General features: G+C 34.1%; 1 protein-coding gene across 1 annotated transcript in view; it reads left to right on the forward strand.

Annotated features, from left to right (window-relative positions):
* Nucleotides 1-11,373, forward strand: part of MYO5B (myosin VB) — a 518,558-nt gene extending 507,185 nt beyond the window's left edge. Inside the window, exons 38-40 of the mRNA XM_051969631.1 lie at nucleotides 2,771-2,945; nucleotides 3,508-3,588; nucleotides 7,434-11,373. Coding sequence (XP_051825591.1) covers nucleotides 2,771-2,945; nucleotides 3,508-3,588; nucleotides 7,434-7,586 — 409 coding nt within the window. The 3' untranslated portion in view covers nucleotides 7,587-11,373. The remainder of the gene's footprint in view (nucleotides 1-2,770; nucleotides 2,946-3,507; nucleotides 3,589-7,433) is intronic.
* The last annotated feature ends 10,678 nt before the right edge of the window (nucleotides 11,374-22,051 follow it).

Here is a 22,051-nt window from a genome sequence, read left to right on the forward strand (position 1 = left end):
TTATAGGAGGCAATGTAAATGAATTGAGACATATAAAAATGGAAGCTTTATACAACAAAAGACAATACATCCATAATTGAAAGAAAAAAAAACCTCATTAATAAAAGCAAACTTGCAAACAATTTCTGATATAAATCTGATAGTCAAAATATATAAACAACTGGCATAAATTCATAATTGGAAGACTGGTTCTCTGATGGATTATTGATTAAAGGCATTAATAGTCAGTTCTCAAATTAAAAAACAACAACTTAACATTAATCTCTTAAGAAGAAAACTTAAATGAGAAAATTAAAAAATAAAAGAAAATATAAAATGATATGAATCTGTAAAATTGATAGGATTAGTGTAAAACAATAAAGTTTAATTTTGGAGATATCTAAAAATAGGCATTTTTATATAAGTAAAATTATGAATTTGATATATTTTTTTAATGATTACATTCTTCTCTAGAACTTAAACTCCTTAGACAGAGAGTCTCTTTATTTTTCGTTTTTTGTCTTTTATCCCTAGAGCTTAACATAATGTCTTGAATATAGTAGATACTTAACAAATTTTGAACTAGCTGTATTTGAACACTATTTGATAACATATAATATGAGCTACAAAATTATACATTTCTTCGACCCATTAATCACATATACTCTAAGAGTATTATTCAAAGGTGAGGAAAGACTATCTGTGCACAAAATATTCTTAACAGCTTTATTCATATTGGGGGAAAAAAAGAAACAATTCCTGCATCCATTAATTAATGAAACAGCTGATCAAATTTTGGCACATAAGAAGTTTTGTGTTATAATGAATAGAAAACAAATTTTTGACTCAGGAAGATAGTTCAAAGCCTGTTTGTGGTGCAGTTATAGACAAGTCATTTAACCGTATTCTGGGGAAAAAATATTTTTAATAGTATTTTTCCTAATTTACATGTAAAATTAGTTTTCAACATTTACCTTTTAAAAAATTTTGAGTTCCAAATTTTTTCCTTCCTTCCTTCACTACCCCCCTCCCTAATATAGTAAATAATTTTATATACATTGTGCATAAGCAGCCATGTAAAATATATTTCCACATTAGTCATCTCATGAAAGAAGAAACAAGCCAAAAAAGTGTGTGCGCACACGCATACATGACAATAAAGAAAGCAAAAATCGTATTCTTTGGCTACATTCAGACTCCACCAGTTCTTTCTGAGGATATAGATAGCATTTTCCATCAATTCTTTGGAATTATCTTGCATCATTGTATTGCTGTAAAGAGCTAAGCCATTCATAGTTGATTATGGCACAGTGCTGCTGATATATGTACAACATTCTCCTGGTTCTTCCCACTTCATTTTGCATCAGTTCATGTAAGCCTTTTCAGGTTTTTCAAAAATCTGCCTACTTATCATTTCTTATAGCACCATAGCATTCCATTACATTCATATACCACAATTTATTCAGCCATTCCCCAAATACGGTCATTCTCCTCAATTTCAAATTTTGTGCCATCACAACAAGAGCTGCTATAAATATTTTTTTTATATGTAAGCCCTTTATCTTTTTTGTGATCTTTTATAGACATAGTAGTGATATTGTTGAATCAAAGATTATACACAATGTGATTGCCATTTGGGCATAGTTCCATATTGCTCTCTAGAATTATTGGATCAATTCACAATTCCTCCAACAATGTATTATGTGTTTGAGTAACTTTCTAAGGATTTAAGTTACAAGTGAGTTACCTATATAATCAATGGAGAAAATTTCTATATCCTCTTCCTCCATAGTAGAACTGGATCAAAAAAAAAAAAAAAAAAGGACAGATGTGAAGAATATAAATACATAGAAATAAGTAAGGTAGAAGAGAAATAATGCAGAGTGAAAAAAAAAGCAGATGAGAAAAAAATACCTGCTGCCTACAACTAGGTCAGAATGAATGAATGATTTAAAAAGGCTTCATATGAGAAAAGAACTTGATGTACAATAATTTAGAGCTTATGAGACCTTCTCTTACACATGTACTGATTTATTAATGATTTCAGTTTTAGAATAGCGAGACAGAAGTATACATCATTGTAAATGATAGATGTGTTCCTAAAAATATGCATCAGTCAAAATTCACAAAATCAGGCCAGACTTGCAAAAATTGAATTACATTTCTTTTTTTTCCATTTACTTATAAATGGGTGAGTAGATTCAATAAATAAAGGATTTCTTTTTTATTATTCTTATTTACATGTATAATATATAATATATCATATAATCATATGATATAATAATATATATTTAACTTATTATGTGGACACAGTTTAAGGATAAAAACAGAAGCAAGATAGACCTCAAAAAACTTACATTCAAATGGAGGAAGAGAAGGAAGAGAAGGAAGGAAGGAAGGAAGGAAGGAAGGAAGGAAGGAAGGAAGGAAGGAAGGAAGGAAGGAAGGAAGGAAGGAAGGAAGGAAAAAAGAAAGGAAGGAAGGAGGGAAGGAAAGAAACAAGCATTTATTAAGCACCTATTATTTGTCAGGTACTATACTAAGTGCTTTACAAATATCATGCCATTTAATTCTTATAACAGCATTGTGAGGTAGATACTATTTCTATCCCTATTTTACAATTGAGGAAGCAAAGGCAAAAAAAAAATTGGTTAAGTTAACTTATACAGGGTCATATAGTTGGTAAGCATCTAGAGATAGATGTGAACTCAAAGCCCCCTCAAAGACTCCAAGCCCCAGTTTCCATATATTGCACTATTTCCCATGATTTATTTTTGATTTATGCATCTAGGTATAATATAAGCCAGCTTGAGGAGTGGCTTCGTGGGAAGAATCTCCACCAGAGTGGAGCAGCAGAGACAATGGAACCTTTGATCCATGCAGCACAGCTCCTGCAATTAAAAAAGAAAACTCCTGAAGATGCTGAAGCCATTTGCACCTTATGTACCTCCCTCAGTACACAGCAGGTATGGGATTGTCATAGGCTCATTCTACAGTTTGGCAGAGCTAACTTAGTTTAGATGAAAGTCTGGATGCTAGCAGTTCTGTTTTCTAAAGTTTGCAATACCTGCCTCAGTAGCTGCAAAACTTCCAGGGCTGAAGAAGATAGTACTGAATCCTGTATTTGGTAATAATTCTGTTGCCAGAACATTTTAGATCAGGAAATATGGAATTGTTTTAATTTTAAAAAGTTAGGTTGAAAGAGAACTCCAAATAAATGTTTACAAGCTTTTAGTTAAAAATAATAATAATAAATGCTCTTGAAAACAAATCCATAGCCCCAAAAGAGACATTTGTCTCCAAAAACATCCATTTGCATAAAAATAAATGGTAGTTGGGGAAGACAGGTTGAGAGTTGCATTTTGGGTGAAAATCTTATTGATAGGAGTCAGGTTCAGCCCAGACTATGTTGTCCATTCCTAATTTGGGTCTGAATTCAATATTTGACTGAAATCCATTCTTTGAGATTTTCTGTAGCTTCAGATAAGGTTAACTTTTTGTGACCAACATTTCTTTTGATTGCAACAGATTGTCAAAATCCTCAATCTTTACACTCCCCTGAATGAATTTGAGGAACGAGTGACAGTAGCCTTCATACGAACAATTCAGGTAAGTTTGAGAATGTTTAGCAGCTTTATAAAAAGGTTATTTCCAGAACTGGAATTGAAAGTATCATTCACCTAACTTGCTAAGAAACACTAGCTTAAAGGCAGAAGATGGCTAGATGACACATGTTAGGGCCTTGTTCCCTCTGAAATGATTGCCTTTGTCAGAAAAATGAAGTGCATAATGTGGATTGGCAATATTCACCTGAACAGTCTGTTTCTCTCTGATTTTAAAGGCATAAAATCAACAAATTATTTTATTTATTACTAGAATATAATGAAGTTATATAACCATACCCAACAATATTATAAGGGGAAAAATAATTTAGAGTGGAGAAATGCCTCATTTGTGTATATGTGATGTCACAGGCATTATGGTGTATTTAAAAAAGCATTCAATTTGGAGTCAAGAGACTAAAGTTACAATCCTATCCAGTAATACTTACTGAATGTGTGACCATGGACAAGTCACTTAATTCCTTGGATTCTCAATTTTCTCATTTATAAAATATAAATAGCCTTCCAGTCTTCTTGTTTGGCTCAGAAGAAATCATAATAACTTATATTTCTAGAAAGCACTAAAGTTTGCAAAACATTTCACATTAAATAAACTCAGTTGAGCCCCACAAAGTCCTTGAAGGGTATCATAGCTATTTATAGCTATAATTTATTTATAATTATATAGCAATTTATAGCTATTATCTCAATTTTACAAATGAAAAAAGCTCAAAAAGTTTAAGTAATCTACTCTAATACATTCCATTCACTTACAAACAGATAATCAGCTAATCTCACAAATTTTCAAAAATCATTGTCAACTCCACCTAGTGTGGAATATGGAAACATATTGAGTACACGTGGCTTCCTCAAATGTACATGTGAGAAAATAAAACAATCCTGTAACTTCTCTAGATATTAAAGAGTTGGAGAGACATGGCAAAAAGTCTAGATTTATGAAGATAGCTTTATCAATAGAAATAACAGCAGCAGTTTGAAAATATATTCAGGTCAGAGAAAAGGAAATGTTCTAAACTTGAGAGAAAATATATAATTTGTATTTTGTTTACAAAAAGCTAGTTCCATTAAACTGCTCTTGGGCAACTATTCCCAACATGTAACAAGTGTCTTCAGAAATTTAGATGATTATAGAGTCTTCCATTTGAAGGAAAACCAGTAATGATGATAATGTTGCCGCTGATAGTACTGATAGTACTGGTAGTGAAGATAAATATTTATGTAGCTCTTTATGATTTGCAAAGTTCATTATAGACATTGCCTCAATTTATCTTCATAATCCTGGATACTAGATACTATGATTATCCAGATTTTACAAATAAGAAAACTAAAGTAGACAGAGGTTAAATGACTTATCAGGAAGTTAGTATTTGCCACCAGATTTGAACTCAGATCTTTCTAACTCTAGATCCAATGTGTTATCCATTGGGTTAGCAGCCACAGTGAAAGGATAAACTAACTTTGGAATATCTTAGAAGATGATTTAGTAAAAGATGCTGAACCAAAGGAAAAGTTCCAATGAATTTAAAACACCAGAAACCTGATTAAACACAATTATCAGTGGAAAGCAGGAAGAATTGCACTGATAGGAAAGGAGCCAATTAAGATGGCAGTCAACAATAATGCTAATCCCGATATGCCTGCAGCACTCGAATCTTGGGAGGGCCCATTCTTCTACAGAGGTGATTGACCATATCATAAACAATTATGTAAGAAGGGGTTAACCCTTCCTGAAGATCTCTAGAGGCAGATTTTGCATTATTCTCATTCATCCATAGCATTGGTCTTTCTTTCAAGGTTACCTCCCTTGGTCAGCCACTTTCTCCTTATTTAAATACAAATCAGGTGACCATTATACATTTTTACTCTAACTTCATCTTTTTAAGATAATTTCAAGTAGGCTTTGCTGTAAAATAATTATAAATTGGCAAGATCTTACAACAGTCAGAAATCTGAACTTGCTAAACTTATGAGTTCAGCTGATTATTCATTTTTGTTAAATTATTCCTCTCAAGATTCCTATTAAATAATAATTTATTTTAAATTATTAGCATAAAAATTTACACAAAAAAGATACCTATTAATGTAATTCTTAAAATGTTGTCCCATTTACCCCATCAGCCATCCCATCCTCAAAACCTTATACAAGTTTTTTTTAGTCTTGCTTATGTTATTTTTAAAAAAAAAACTTTTTTTCCAATTAAAAAGCATTTATTTTCTTTCCCCTCTCCCCAAAGAAAGAAAAAAAAGAACAAAAACACACAAAAACAAACAATATAACAAATATTATGGTCAAATAAATTTTTACCTTACCTTGATACTACTACGTATCTGGTCAGAGGGGAGTAATGTTTCCTCATTGCTTCTCCGGAATCATGGGTAGTCACTATATTGATTAGTGTTCTTAAAGCTTTTCAAATTTGATTGTCTTTATTGTGTTATAATTGTTGCATAAATTGTCCTCCTTCTTTCTGTTCCTGTTACCCCAAGTTCATATTAGTTCTCACTTTTAGACATAATGATATTCTAGTTCATTCATTCTACAAGTTGTCCATATAGCTTTTTTAAGGTGCAGAATCCTGCACTAATCCTATTGATTATCATGTTATGCTCGTTAAAAACAATTTAAATACTGCCCTCCATCTTTTCAGTTTCATCTTGGTATGTAGGAAACTGAATAGCAGTGTTTTTTATTATATTTGAGTTTTCAAATCTTTATTTAAATATTGTCAAAATATAAAACTAAATTATAAAGTGTTCCATCAATGTACTTCTTAGGAGTATTGTGCATACATGTACATTATACTTCCTGTATGGGATGTTATAACTTGTATTTTGTGTCAAGATCTATCTCAAAGTTATCTTTTTGTCATATTGACATGAAGCAAATTGTTCAGTATCTTTTATTAGTACTAGTAGTAGCAACAGTAATAGAACTAGTTGTACTACTACTAGTAGTAATAGTAATAAAATTAGTAGTAACAGAACTACTAGTACTAATAATAGAACTACTAAGAGAGTAGTAACAATAGAGCTAATAATAGTAGTAGTGTACCTCTATATTGGATAGCGTTAGACTTAACATCAGGAGAGACACAGATTTAAATTCTACTTCTAACTTTTACTAGATATGTGGTTAGGGGCAAATTCCTTCACCTCTCACTGCCTGTGACAATTCTCAAAGTCTCTAAATTGCAACAAAAAAAAAAAAAAAAAGCCAATCTGTGCTGGTAAAAGGAGTTTCCATCCCAAGACTTATCCACACTAATGAAATCATAGCACCAAACATTAATAAAGTATGATCTTATTGAATATCCTTGAATATAGCTTAATACTCCTTAAGAACAGTTTAAACTCAGACCCTTTCTTTCCAAGTTCATCTTGGTATGTGGGAATCCAAATAGTAGTGCCTTTTATTTATACATGAGATTTTCATATATGAGAGAGAACTGTAAAGAATCTTCATATCAAAAGATACCTTGAGTTCCTCTTAGTTTCAAATTATACCCAGATTGGTACTTTTCTCCTTTTTAAAAATATCTACAGGGAAAGAGTTTGTAACTTCTAGGCACGAATTCCTTCTTTATGTCTCTCAGTTTCATTTTCCATAGGATGAGGGGGTTGGAATAGAAGATTCTTGAGATGATTCTTTCCATCTCTATCTCCTTTGATTCTAAAACAGATGCGATCCCTAGTCACCTAATCTCCAGTTTATTTTCCAGATTTTTCTCAGGATATATTAAGTCATACATGAACCTGATCATTTTAAAGGTACAGTATCATTATTTGAAATAAAAGCAAAGTCAGAATTTTTAATGATTTCCTTCTCCTCAGGCACAACTACAAGATCGAAATGACCCTCAGCAGCTGCTATTAGACTTCAAGCACATGTTCCCTGTCTTATTCCCATTTAACCCATCCTCCTTGACCATGGACTCGATTCACATCCCTGCAGCTCTCAATCTGGAGTTCCTCAATGAAGTGTGAAGACTTGGCTTCAGTCCTAGTGAGTCCAAGCAAAAAGAAAACAATGACATAAATTGAAAGACATATCCAGTGTGGTAAAAGTGGACCAAGGCAGAGCCTAAGAACCTGTGCAAAGTGCTGAACTGTCCAATATCAGGCACATATCTTCAATGTGATTATTTTTCTTTTGTATTCTACAACTCAAAATAAGAATACTTGAAATACAGGTTGGTTATTTTTTTTAAGTTTGGTTTCAGACTAAATAAATGCACAGTCCGTAGCAATTTAAATAGTGACTTTCCCAGTGCCATAATCAATGTACCAATCTTGTCAAGCAAACATTGGCCATCTTTTTGATCTTCATTCCGTGGCTATTTAATGCTTAAAAATTGGACATTTAAACTGCCTTCAGGGAACTTCTAACACATGCTGATGCTGATCATTTTGAGGGTGCACATGTTCCCCTTTCTACTGTTGTAGGAAGCAGGGGAAATGATGTTGTGGGTTTGTGGTGGGTTGTCTGGGGACCAGGGTGAGTTTGCCCAATCTTTTCCACCATAGAGGAGTGCCAGTAATATTGGCCTCCTCATCCTTTCCTCAGGCCTTAGTTATATTTTTAACTTTGCTTTTTGGAGCAAAAATGTCACAATGGTACAATCCCCTTTATGCCCAAAGAATTCTCAGTTTCTGTATTTAGGAACAGTTATTTAGTTAAAGCTGCTACATGTCCATGACCCTAGATGATAACTGGCAAATTAAGTAACTATTAGAAGAGATATTCTCATGTGCAAAACTTGTTCACAGTGAATGAATCCATACTAGACACTATTTTTATGTACATAATCCCCCCCAAGTTAAGGAGTTCTAATTACTGTTGTCATTTATGAAAGAAAGCATCAATGGGAAGACTAGTAATCCCAAAATGTCATTTATTTATTCTCTAATATGATGGGAGATCTCATAAATAGTACTTCACTGTTTGTTTGTTTTTTTTCAGCAGCCTCTAGGCAGTTAAATTCCTTCCCCAAAGAATATTTATGAGTGGTTGAAATTAAGAAAATAATGGATATAGATTTGTTTTTTTATCTTAGCCGCTGCATTTTTTAAATCCACTAAAATTCCAGTAAAATATCTGATAATGTTCATCTAATTCAGTTTGCATTAAAGATTTTTTAAAGTTACTATATTAAGAGCATATGAAATCTCCCTGCTAGAAAATAAGGGTATGGAATTCTGAGCACTTAATAAGACAAATTTTGTCATTTTTTCCTCCTAACACAAAGCATCTATTTTGAAAATTCTGCATGACCTCTTATACTAGGTACCTTTGTTTACTGTTTTCATTTATTTTCCTTTTTTTTAAATTGCAAAAATCTCTTAATAGATTGTGACAGTATGAAGAAGGATGTTGCCAGGACTGGAAAAAGTTTGTTAACCCAAAGAGAAGTGGTCCCTCTTCCTGATTTTTAACAGGGAAGTTTAAATTATTCCACAAATTATCAGTTACATGACCCAATTATTCTTAAGTCTAGTTTTCCTCAAGAGTCCATAACAAAGAACTCATAGGACCTAGAAATAGATACATACCTCTTTCCTTAGCATTTCTCCCTAGCAAATACTTCCTTCTTTCCTTCCTGGCCTCCACCTCTATCATCACCCTCATCCATGTGGTTTTAGAACAGCAGAACACTCCCCTCTTGTTATAATGACAAAGATTTCAAACTTAATCCTCTGTTCATATGACCACCTCTACTTCCACAGTAAATACTTGTAACTTATTTTGGGGTATCTCTGAACTAGGGCCCCACTTGATCTGTCTTATGCCTTTGGGCTTTGGCTAGCTCAAAAGTACAAGTGGCATCTTGTTTTCCATGCTTCCCTTAAGCTTCTTTCTTTTAAGCTTCACTCACCAGATAGGGAAAAACTTTCATTTTCTAAAAAAAAGGTGTCTATAAAGGCAACTACTGCCAACTATCCCTAACTAGCTTCTTTCTACCTTCAGTTTCCCCAGACTGTTGCCTATTTTTCAAGGGTCCTTAGTTAATCATAGCAGCAACAAAAATTTATGGTAGGTAATGCTTAGCCATTAGAATAAAACAGAAATTTATCTACTGAAGGCTTTTTTTTTTCCTGCGTAGATATTCTAATTAATCACAGAATTCATTCTTATTTTTTTTTCCTAAGGGATTACAGCTGGAGCTGTAATTTAATTTATGTGTATTATATTTTTAAAAACATAAGATTTTTATAGGACATTAGTATAGAAATATATAGAAAATAGATATTTAATGTTTAGATCTGTAATATTTAACTTAACACTCAGCTTGTGCTTGGAAGGGAACTCTTTTCGTATCTTTAATGTAAAAATCTTTTGTTGACTATTTTTACTCCCTGCATTTAAAAAGCACATTTAATGCAGCTTTATTCACTCACATATCCTCAATTCCATGGAAATCAGAATGGCATCTTGATTTAAGAATATAGTTCAATATGATAATGACAAGGTTGAGATCTATCTTTATTAAAATCTCAGATGAGCACCTTTCCCACTCTGTGCCTTCAGCCGACTGATTTCTCAATTGCTATTTTCCTGGAATAAGCATTATTGTGGGAAAAATTTTAATGTTCTATATAACATTGTGGTGGATTTATATTTATTCAGTAAGTCATTCTGAAATGTTTTAAATATTACAGAAGAAAAAAAAGATTTACAGATCACATCACTTAGGTTGATGGACTTTTTAAGTATGTGAAGAATGATCCCATTATATTCAGTTACTTATATGTACATAGCATTTACTTAACTAATCCTTGCTGACACTGTTGAGACATCTTTTTCCTAACATATGCATTCTATCTGGGCTGCTATAGTTGTTTGAAACAACTAGGATGTTGCAATACACAAATATACATAAGAGTTTTTCCCCCTTTTCCTTGGGGCATGTTAATAATAATGACTCCTCTGGAGTTTCTAATGCCAAGTTTTAAAGTTATTTTTAAAGCACTTAGAAGTTTGGAAAAAAAAATCAGCTGCCACAACCAGGTCAATCAGCACATATACATTGTCTGAATTACCCCTTTGTTGAAAAAAAAGGGGGGATAGGGTCTGTAGTTGCCTTTTCATTTAATATTAAACACTATGACAAATTTTCCCAATACCTCTGCAAACAAGAGTATCATAATTGAATGACTACATAATGCCTGAACTAAATAGCTACTAAAAGATGAAACACAGGGTAGGATCCTCTAGTTGTGGTTCATAGAAACCTTTTTCCACACCAGGTATTATCAAACTAAGCCAGATGTTGTTGCATGTATAGCTAAATATTCATGGTTTACTTCTCTGCCATCCTGATGCCATAATTAGATTTGGAAGGAAAAACAAATAGACTAGAAATTTTTTACAATACTAAGAGTAATAAAATGATATTGGTTTTGTTTATTTTAAAGGTCATTGGATGAAAAAAATTTTTCTTACATTCTATAAACTTTAATACTTTTAAATGGGATAAATCTGAAATAAAATTTAATGTTTTCTTAAAGTGCACCTCAAACCTGGCAAGAGTTGTATGTAACATTTTTGCCTCCAAATGATGTTTAAAAGGAACAGCTTTTCTCTCTGAAGGAATTTCAATGATATTCAGGGGATGAATCAGATATCAGAAATGAAATACTACTGTTAAAGAATATTTTTCCATTTTGAACAAATCTGTAAACTACACCTTTGTTTATAGGAAAATGCTTATAATAGTTGCTGTAATATTCAGCTGTGGATAAAAATTTGTGGAAATAAATACTTTTGAATAAATATGAGTCTGCAAATCTAAATGAAATCTAGAGATCTTTGCAGCCAAATTTGGCTGAAAAGAAAAAAAACTAACATATCTTCTGGGGATTAAGGGATAGAAGACTGAAGTCAAGCATCTTATCAATGATATATACTGCCAACCTTTTCCTCTCCTCTATCCCATGCACATGTGAATGGTAGATCTGTGAGTTAATTTGATTTTTTAGGAAGAAATATAGAATTGTACAATAATAGCTATTTGAACTTTTTAAGCAGTGATTCCACTACTAAGATTACTTTAAGAATATTGTTCTTGGGGCAGCTATTTGGTACAGTGGATGGAGGAGCATCAGCCCTGAAAACCCTTGGGTCCTGAGGAGGACCCAAGTTCAACTATTACCTCGGGCACAACACTTCCTAGCTGTGTGATCCTGGGCAAGTTATTTAACCCCAATTGCCTCAGAAAAAAAAATTGTTGTTCTTTAGAGGGCCCAGAGGGTGACGAGAGAACAAAAATGGTATGTTTGTATGTAACCCTTATTTCAGAGAACCTGGGTGTTCATCTTGAAGACCTCTCACTTATCCAAATCATTATTGTCATACAAATGGAACCTGGGGATTTCATTATCTGTCATTCAAGTAAACAAACAACAACAACAACAAAAATTTAAGTTTATGGACTAGGGACTATGATTTCAAAAAATAAAGTACAATTCTAGATGGGAAGGAGAGGAAGGAAAGAGAATAAACATTCATATAGACCCTATGATGTGTCAGGCATTGTGCTAAGTGAATTTTACAAACATCTCATTTGACACATCAACTCAGCAAGGTAGGTACTGTTATCCATGTAACAGTTGAAGAAACTGAGGCAGAGTTTTTAAGTGCCCAAGGTCACAAAGGTAGTAAATTTCTGAGGTCAAATTTAAAGTCAAGTCGTCTTTAACTCTCTAGAACTAGCACTCTTACCTGTTTTGCCACCAGTTGCCTCTGTAAGGGATCTGTGATATATACAGATAAGAAAACATAATTTGAGGATAGAGCATTAACAGTTGGGATCAAGAAGGGATACAATGGCTTCATGGATGACGTGACATCTGGGCTGAGCCTTAAAGTATTAAGAGGCATAGTTGAGGACGAGGTGCATTACAGAAATCAATCAACAAACATTTCTTAAGCAGTGAAAGAATTTGTACTAATCCCTATGATTCAAATAGAGTTAAAAAGATACTCTGTGTCTTCCAGGAGCTCACAATTTAATGACAAAGACAGTGAGGAGCAGATTGTGGGAATGTATGAAGACAGGAGATCTACTGTCCATTAGAAATGCTAATATGGGTGAAAGGGAGCGATGCAATAAGAAAGGGAGATATCATGGAGCTTAGCAAGTTCCGTATGGTTTAAGGCTTACATGGCTCCTGTTTCAGAGAGAGATGAGTGCCAAGGGGTAGAGGGATACAAGACAAGGACAGACAGTGCAATCCATTTTCTGACCTCCATTCTTTTATTTTCACTACTAGACTTTATAAGATTAGATGTGTGTGCCTCTAGGAGTGAAGTTAGATTTCAAGTATATTATTTTTTCCTAGTTTTTATTACATTGCAGGGATTACTTGGCTGGCTTAAAACTGGATGGGTACAGGCACTAACAGCTCATTTTTTCTCGTTTTTTTCTCATTGTTTTAACTCTAGGGGCACTGGATGAATCCATTATATTCAATCTGGACTAATTCTAGCTCCCTCCAAATGCTTATTACACAAAAGACAATCACAGCAAGTGAACATAGCTATCCAAGCAAGTAAGAAATAAGTACAAAGTTACAAAAAATGCATAAGAGTAAAAGAACTCTGACTCAAGAGCAAGAAAAAATCTTAGCTCAACTAAGGAGAGAATAGTTTCTCATCTCATGAAAAAGTCCAAAAAATCCACTTTCAATAAATCGGAGTACAGGCACTGAGAAGGGACATTTTTAAGGGAAGTGCACGTAGTTTCTCCCACATGTTCACATACTTATGGTTCTGGAGAGTCCTATCATTTGAAGTCTACTTTATTTCCCTCTCTCCTCTTGCTGCTTTCCTTTCTCTCCAAGATATCTCCACAGGTTTGCATCTTCATAGACAAGAAGGTCTCAGACAATCAGAAGTCATAAGCAGCACATAATATCATGGGCTGTTCTTCAGTCCATCACCTTAAAGGGATTGTGGGGAAGATTGCCTAAGATATGGAGTGAAGCTGGACAGACTATGGAAAGTGATAAATGTCAGAATTAAGAGATTATATATTAGTCACAATAGATAGCCCTCAAATGAAATGGTGCTTTTTAAAGAAATCACAAAGATGGTAAAAAATTGAGCTAAGCCTTGAAGATAAGGATTCTGAGGTGCAGATTTGAGAAAAGAATTCATTCCAGTAATTGAGGATGGCTTATAGAAAGATGACCTTGGACAGTATGCAATATTAATGAAGCATTCAGGTGGAAACATCCAGTGGGGTATTAATGATGTGGACCTAAATCTCAGTAATGAAATTAGGAGGACTAAATATGTAACTATGAAATCACCTCCTTAGAAATTATAAAGCAGTAAAAAATGGGAGATTGAAAAGATAGCCCAAGACAAAGATTTGAAGGATACTTATAACACTTAGGATTATCCCAAGGTCTTGCCCATATTGGATTTTCCTTCATACTTCCACATGAATTCCAGTCTTCAGTCCATTATTTATGTTCTTCTCTGAAATCTCCTGAACCATTGTGTTCCATTTTGACCTTTTATCACATAACCACAGGCATTTAATTTGCCTTCCTATTTTATTTTCAAAAAATGAGATTAGCTATTTTACTAGGTTTTCTACTTTTTAAAAAAGCTTTCTGTATAGTTTAGCAAATTAATGGAATGGATTGTTTTCTATTTTTGCTCTTGATTTTATTAAATGTTTTAAAAGTTTCTATAGTGTTAAGGGTTTTTATTCAATTTTTTAGATGCATGTCTGTTTATTGAATTATACTTGTTCATGGAAATGTTTAGAGAAATACATTTTCCCCTAAGAAGTCTTTTAGCTGTACCCCCTAAGTTTTAGGATGTTGTTTCATTATTATTTTGGTTGATGAAATTTTCCATTTAATTGTTTTTTGAACCTACAGTTCTTTAGATTTATTCGTTAATCTCCAATTACTTTTAAAGTCTTTCTTCATGGGCCCTTTGTAAATGATGTATTTGCTTTATCTGCTTTTCTAAAGTTCTATTTAGATCCTAATCTTCCTTTTTCTTATAGTTAGATATGTCTAGGCTTTAAAAAGGTTGGGATTTTTTATTTTATTTTCCCACTGTTATAGATTTTATTACTTCTTCTAAATCAATTTTTTTTAATGTTTAGATGCTATACATTTTGATACATATATATTAAGCTTTTAATTATACTGGAATATATTATATTTTTCTCCCGTACCTAATTTTAGTACTGTATAATCTTTGTTTCAAGGGTCTATTTATATTTATACATTTATATATATGTGTGTGTATATATATATACACACCTGTCTGTATATAGTTGTAGTTCTTATAAGTTACAAGTATCATCTTCCCATGTAGGAATGTAAAGTTTAACCTCATCAAGTCCCTTATGATTTCCCTTTCCTGTTTACTTTTTTATTCTTCGTTAGAGTCTTGTATTTGAAAGTAATATTTTTTTATTCAGTTCTGGTCTTTAAATTAGGAATGCTTGAAAGTCCTCTATTTCATTACATGTCCATTTTTTTACCCTGAAAGATTATAGCCATTTTTAATAACCATATGATTCTTGGTTGTAATCCTAATTTTTTTGCCCTATAGAATTTCATATTCCATGCCCTATAGTTCTTTAATGCAGAATCTTAGACTGTAATTCCACGATATTGAAATTGTTTCTTTCTGACTGATATCTTCTCCTTGACCTGAGAGTTCTGGAATGGGCCTATAATGTTCCTGGGAGTTTCCATTTTGGGATCTCTTTCAGGAAGTGATAGATGGATTCTTTCAATTACTATTTTGGCCTCTGGTTCTAGAATATCAAGGCAGTTTTCCTTGACAATTTCTTGAAAGATGACTTCTACGTTCTTTTTTAATCATGGCTTTCAGGCAGTTTAATAATCTTTAAATTATTTCTCATAGCTCTGTTTTCTATGTCAGTTGTCTTTTTAACAAGATATTTCACATTGTCTTCTTTTTCCCCTCATTTTTTGGTTTTGATTGTTTGATTTCTCATAATGTTATTATCTTGAATTTGCTCAATTCTAATTTTTAAGGAATGATTTTCTTCAATGAGCTTTTGCACCTCCTTTTCTAATTGTTCAATTCTATTTTTAAAGGAGATATTTTCTTTAGTGGATTTTTTCCATTTGGTCAATTCTACTCTTTAAGGAGTTTTTTTTTTCTTTAACAGATTTCTGTGCATCTCTTTCTATTTGGCCAATTCTACTTTTTAAGGCACTCTTCTCTTCATTAGCTTTTTGTAATTTTACCATTTGGCTTAGTCTGGTTTTTAATATGTTATTTTCCTTAGTATTTTTGTGTCTCCTTTACTAAGCTCATTTTTCATGACTTTTTTGCATTTCTCTCAATTCTTTTCCCAATTTTTTCTCTACCTATGATTTTAAAAATTCTTTTTGAGCTCTTCCATGACTTGAAACCAATTCATATTTTTCTTGGAGGCTTCAGATGTAGGAAATTTGATTTTCTTATTTTCTGAGGGTGTGCTTTGATTTTCCTTGTTACCATAATAACTTTCTATGGTCAGAATTTTTTTCTGTAGTTTACTCATTTTCACAGCCAATTACTTGACTTAATTCTTTGTTAAAGTAGGCCGAGGGTGCATTGTCCCAAGTTTCAGAGGTTTTGTGCAGCTGTTTTCAGAGATACTTCAAGGAACTTGAAATGTTCAGTTCTTTCCAGGTGGTATGGTCTAAGGAGGGGTGTGTTTACTACTCTCCTGACCTGTGCCCTGGTCTGTGAGCAACCACAGTTGCTCTTTTCAGCCCTGGAACTGTGAAGAGGGTTCCTGTTCTACAGAGGCCATAAACTTCAGTGTGTTACTGCTTCTCTTTACTCTGGAACTGCCACCTAGGACTGCAACCTGGATTCAAGAATGGGCAAAGCAACAGAATCCTGCATTACAGCTAGCAAAGAGACCTTTGTTATCTAGTTGTGGGTTGAATGCTCCAGAAGATACTGATATCACTGATGATTGAATGGCTCCTAAGGTCTGTTCCTGGTTTGCTGGGACCATAGCTATGTTGGAACAGCCTGTGCTGGACTGTATTCCAATCTCACCCAAATGTCACAAACTTTTCCCATCAACCTTCTAAATTATCTTTGCTATCTGTGGGCTGGGAGACCTGAAAACTGCCTGTACTGCCACTGAATCACCCCAAGGCCTATTCCTGGTTTCCTGGGCCCTAGAATGTGCTGACATGACCTGCAATCCACTCTAATTCTGGTGCAATAGAGGAGGCTATTTTCCAGGGGAGATGACAAGTAGGGTCTGTGAGAGGAAGAGAAAAGGATAGAGACAAGAATTGTGGTGTAGGTAAAAATAATATTTAGTAATTGATGGTATGAGGAAAAATGTGAAATTGAGTATGATGAGGATGTAAGCTTTTATTACATCTAAAATAAAATATTAACTCCTCTGCTTGTCATTTAAAGCCCTTTACGTACATCTTTGGTCCCATTACCCAGAAACAGTATCCAGAAGACACTGGTCCTATCACATGGCACCTTTTGGTGGCAAGTTCCTGAGGATCTTCTAGAGAACCTCAAATACTTCTAGAACTTTTATTGGATAGTGTTCTTTTCATAGGTAGTACTAAAAGGAAAAAAGAAAAAGGGAAAAAAAATAAAAATGTTGGAGAAATAGAAAAGCCTGAAGTCTTAAAGGTCTTTCCTTCCTCCTTCAGAAAAATTGTCTCAAAGTCTCATTATTTGATCCATATGTAGGTGAAATTATATCTTTGAAATTCACAGTGCATCTTATGTGAAGTGGCAATGAACAAGGATAGCACCAAGAGCACCAAGCCTTAGGATTTCCAGTATAGTTAGATTTCTTCTCCCAATAGAAGGTGGTGATGAAGAGCAGGAGCAGGTCCGAGAATATTCAGCTCATCACTAGTGTTCTTCTGACCTAGTCAACAATTTTTCATCCCAATCAGTGTCTGCTGTAGTTGTATGTGCTTCTGTTGTAGTGAACAAAACCATCCATTAACCAAGAAAACTTCAAGAGACAGATCCTTATAGGTAAGATCATTTCCAGTCATCCTGATCTATATCCTGCCACTGGACATAGCTGGCTCCACAGGAAAACGTAACTTTGCTTAGCCCTCCCTTAAATTCAATTCACTTGCAAGTCATGTTATCACCTGTCTGATGTCTTGGTCCTCTTCAAGAACAAAGGATAAATAACTTTATAGGTGAAAGCTGAGTCAGCAAAAGAAGCAGGGTTCCAAGATGGAGAATGTCATTTTTTGGGCACCTGTTTGTGAGAAAAACTAGTGCCAAGGGGGCCAGCAAAGCATAGTTTTTAATGTACCATTTCCATTTAGCAATAAATGCATTCTGTACTGCATCCATCTTGCTAGAACTATCTTACTCTCTCCTTACTCCCTCCCAACCTATAATAGGGAATTTGGGACAAAGAAAATTATATAACTATAATCTATTTAGTAGCAATTAGGGCCCAGAAATCAACTGCTTTTCAGAAGTAGACGACTGGGTGGCTGCTCTGGAAACCTTAGAGCTCCAAACTCCTAACAGTTTTATTCTGGTACCTTGTGGTACTTGCCAAAGGTTCCACACAGTCTAGAAGCATGAACCTTTCAAGATCATGAGGCTGCAAAGCGAGAGACTAATGGACAGCCTCCTTCACATCTTCCAGGGCCAACCCTTGATAGTATGGTAGGTGTAAGGAGGACAAGACCACCTGAGTTCTAAAAAGAAAGCAGGAGATGGAGAGGGCCAAAACTTTGAAAAGGTGTACTTGGATCTAAGATGGCAGAGTACTCAAGACTAATTACCTATTTGGTGTGAGATAATGGCTCTATATACATATATTTAGATGAGATGGTGATGTGATGGCTCTCTTCACTATTAGTGCTTGCTGAATGTGTGGTGATGAGGTAATCATAGGCAAGGATTGGAGGGCTGAGGCACAGAGGTCAGTGTGGCTCTGCAGCAAGAGGAGGAGGAGAGAGGCTTCAGGCTCCGGACTCCAGAGTCCAGGATTCATCTTTGGCAAGCTGAGTGGCAACTTGCCTGCCTCCTTCAATTCTCCCCCTAAAGACCAAGGACGTTGACTTATCCTGACTCTGACTGATCCTGAGGCCCTCCAGAGAGCTAGCACGGACATTAGAGGTAGGTGATTTGGTAAATGAAGACCAAAAGGATATCGAGAAAGAAATATGCTGCCCATGAAACATTGAAGACTGCAGCATTCGCTGTGTGCATGGAGGTTTAAATCAGATAAAATGTAACTGGGAAAAATTTAACAAAATAAAAATACATTTTAATATATGATTTTCTAAATTAAATGTGGCCCACAAAGATTCTTAGATATGATTTAGTGGGCCCAGTTCTATTTGAATTTGACAGTACTAGTTTTATCTGGGTCTCCATTTTTATTTGAATTTGACACTACTAGTCTTATGTGGATCTCTTTTTTGAATTCAGTTCATATTCTCTATAGTTATTCATATACTTCTTGGAAGCAAGAACTAATGACATTATTTTTGTTCTCTAGCACTTTGTACATAATACCTTCTACTTTTAAAAATATATTTATGGTTTTATTAAGGTTTCCAGGGTTATCTTCTTGGTCAGGACTCAGGACTGAGATCAGGTCTACTTGATCTAAAGACAAAAGAGCTTGGGAGGAGTACAAATTCATTATTAGCCCCTATTTCCAGATTAAAGGTACAGTCCACAATGAGTTAATTATTTTGATCAGACAGTTAAGTCTGGTGGGGCCAGGGAAGGAGAAAGTGAGATGGCTATGGCCAGAGAGGCCTGAAACTGCTCTTGCATTCCTTTTGTGCTCTTTCTAGCTTCAGATATTTACCACCTAAATGACCTATGGCAAGTCATTTAATCTGTTTGCCTCAAGTTTCCTCATTTGTAAAATAGGGAAAATAATAGCACACACTTCCCTGGGTTGTTGTGAAGCTCAAATGAAATAATTGTGAAAAGCTTGACACATAGTAAATTCTATATAGATTATTATTATTATATATATAAACATACACACATATATACTGTAACATATACCAAGCAATCAATAAGCACTTGGTAAAAAATAAACTATACAAGACATTAATGATAAATTCTCAGTACATAAACACAAAAAGTGAAATGGACCCTACCTTCAAGGATGGGGGAGAGGGGAAGAAGACAGACAGGAAAGAGAAGAAGGTAAAAATGCAAGTACATGGTATGTGTGTGTGTGTGTGTGTGTGTGTGTGTGTGTATGTATAATTAATACAAGATATTTTGGAATGAGGAAGAAATAATAGCTTCAGGGGACATGGAGAATAGGAAATGCCTCATAAGGCAGCTGGAGTTGATTTTATATACTTAAGGTGAGAAAGTTGTGCATTTTAAGGCATAGTGGACAAAGGGTACAAAGCCATGGATATAGGATATATTGAAGTGCTATTTATCTTGACCAATTTTATGATACTCATCTTGAAACAGTATAACTATGTCTCTCAGAAAGCATTTTGAAATATTAATAGAAATGGTACATTTAAAGGATTATTCATGAAAACAAATGACAAAACTTCTAGAAAGGAGGGAGAGTAAACTGCAATATGAATGTAAAAAGAAAAGTGAAGTGGAAAGGATTTTTTCCCAACTGACGTTAAATGATGAGGTCCTGGGGAACTAGGTAGGATTTGGCAGAGAAAACCTGAAGTATTGATAAAATTACTCACGAAAGCAAGCAAGGAAGGGCCCTTATGGGGATCAGCTCAACCTTATAAACTCACCCTCTGTGGTCTTCTGTAACCCATCTTTGTGTACCCAATCAGAAAGCCAAATTATGTCAAATTTCAGCAGTTAAATTTCCCTTGTAAATCTGTCTATGGCTTATACCATTTTTGCTGAATCCCTTTTGGGTTAGCCTACCACTGTGTTCTGCCTCAAAGTGTCTTTCTCCTCACCCTCTCCCTTTCCCATACCTCATTATGTCTAATTATATACTCTTCCAAATTTTAACTTCTTCTAAATGAACCTACCTTTTGCCAAAGAGAATGGCCTTTATGAATACTTCACACAACCAAACCCCAACATTCAGTGCCAATTGCTTTCTTCAATCTCATCCTTAGGTATCTGTATATCAATCTCAATATTTGATGTGCCTACATCAATCTCATCATTTGGTGATGAATCTCAAACAGATTTTTAAGTTTGGGGAATTTAGAACTGGGAGAGATCTTTGAATTTATGATATAAATTTATTACAGAAAAGATTTTAATCCCTCATTTTACAGATAAAGAAATTGAGGTAAAGAGGTTAAATGACTTCTCCAAGGTCACATAGAAGAGATAGTGGACAGGACCTGAATCCAGATCTGTAAGCTTAATTGGTCTTCTCACTACCATGTTTGGTGAAATTTTCTCAAATGCAATTGAAGGAAACTGGGCTAGATAATCTATAAGAAAGCTTTTTAAACTGTGCATCATTATCCCAAATAGGGTTGAGTAACTGAATGCGAGGTTTGCAAAATTATGATTTATTATCATTAAATGTTTGATTTGTATACTTACTTTATATATCTATAGGCCCCAGTCAAGTAAAAGTTTCTTTGGTGAAGAGTGTAAAAAGTTTTTTTAAAAGCCCTATTCTCTAAGATCTCTTTCAGAGCTAATTATATATATAAATATAATTATATTATCTATGAATTTTCAAGGTTCTATATACATATATATACATACATATAATTATATTATCTATGAATTTTCAAGGTTCAAGTTCCTCACTATGAGGACATCTATACATGAATTTCTTGTGTTCTCCCCCATCTTCTCAGATCACCTTCCTGGCTACTGAAATTTCTGAAGCTTCTGCCAAATTTACTCGTCTAGAATATGTCAGAAACCAAGCCAAATAAATTATAAGAAAAGCTGGAGTTTTAACAAGAAACAGCCTAATGAAGCTTGAAGACTGTGCCAGATATTTACATATGTCCAGTTTTTCTTCCTGCATCTTAATAGTGGGTTTAGATTAAGATGATTCCTTTATTTCATGAGAACTATCCTAAATATCTTCCTCAGGAGTGTTCTCTATCAGGACCAGGGTTCTATTCCTTAGCATCTATTTTACAAGTTTGAGATCAAAATGAGCTAAATCAGTCTACAAACCTTAAATGCTATGTAATGTTAACCAATATTCCCAACTTTACTACTTTTTTCATAATTATTGGCACATCATAACCTTTCAGAGCCTGTGTCTGAAATCTGAAATCTGAAAAGGTTGCTTTGGATACCTCCAAAGTCTTTTCCCGATGATCCCTCTGACATCCTACAATTGTCTATGGGATCCTGATCTTCAGGTCACAATAGTAATAGCTAGCATTTATATAAGGTTTATTATTATTTAACAGGTACAAAACTAAACATATTATGGTTATCTCATTTAATCCTCACAATCCTAGAAGGTGAGTCCTGTTATTAT

The sequence above is a fragment of the Antechinus flavipes genome, chromosome 1 (genome assembly GCF_016432865.1).
Source record: "Antechinus flavipes isolate AdamAnt ecotype Samford, QLD, Australia chromosome 1, AdamAnt_v2, whole genome shotgun sequence".
Taxonomy (NCBI): Eukaryota; Metazoa; Chordata; class Mammalia; order Dasyuromorphia; family Dasyuridae; genus Antechinus; species Antechinus flavipes.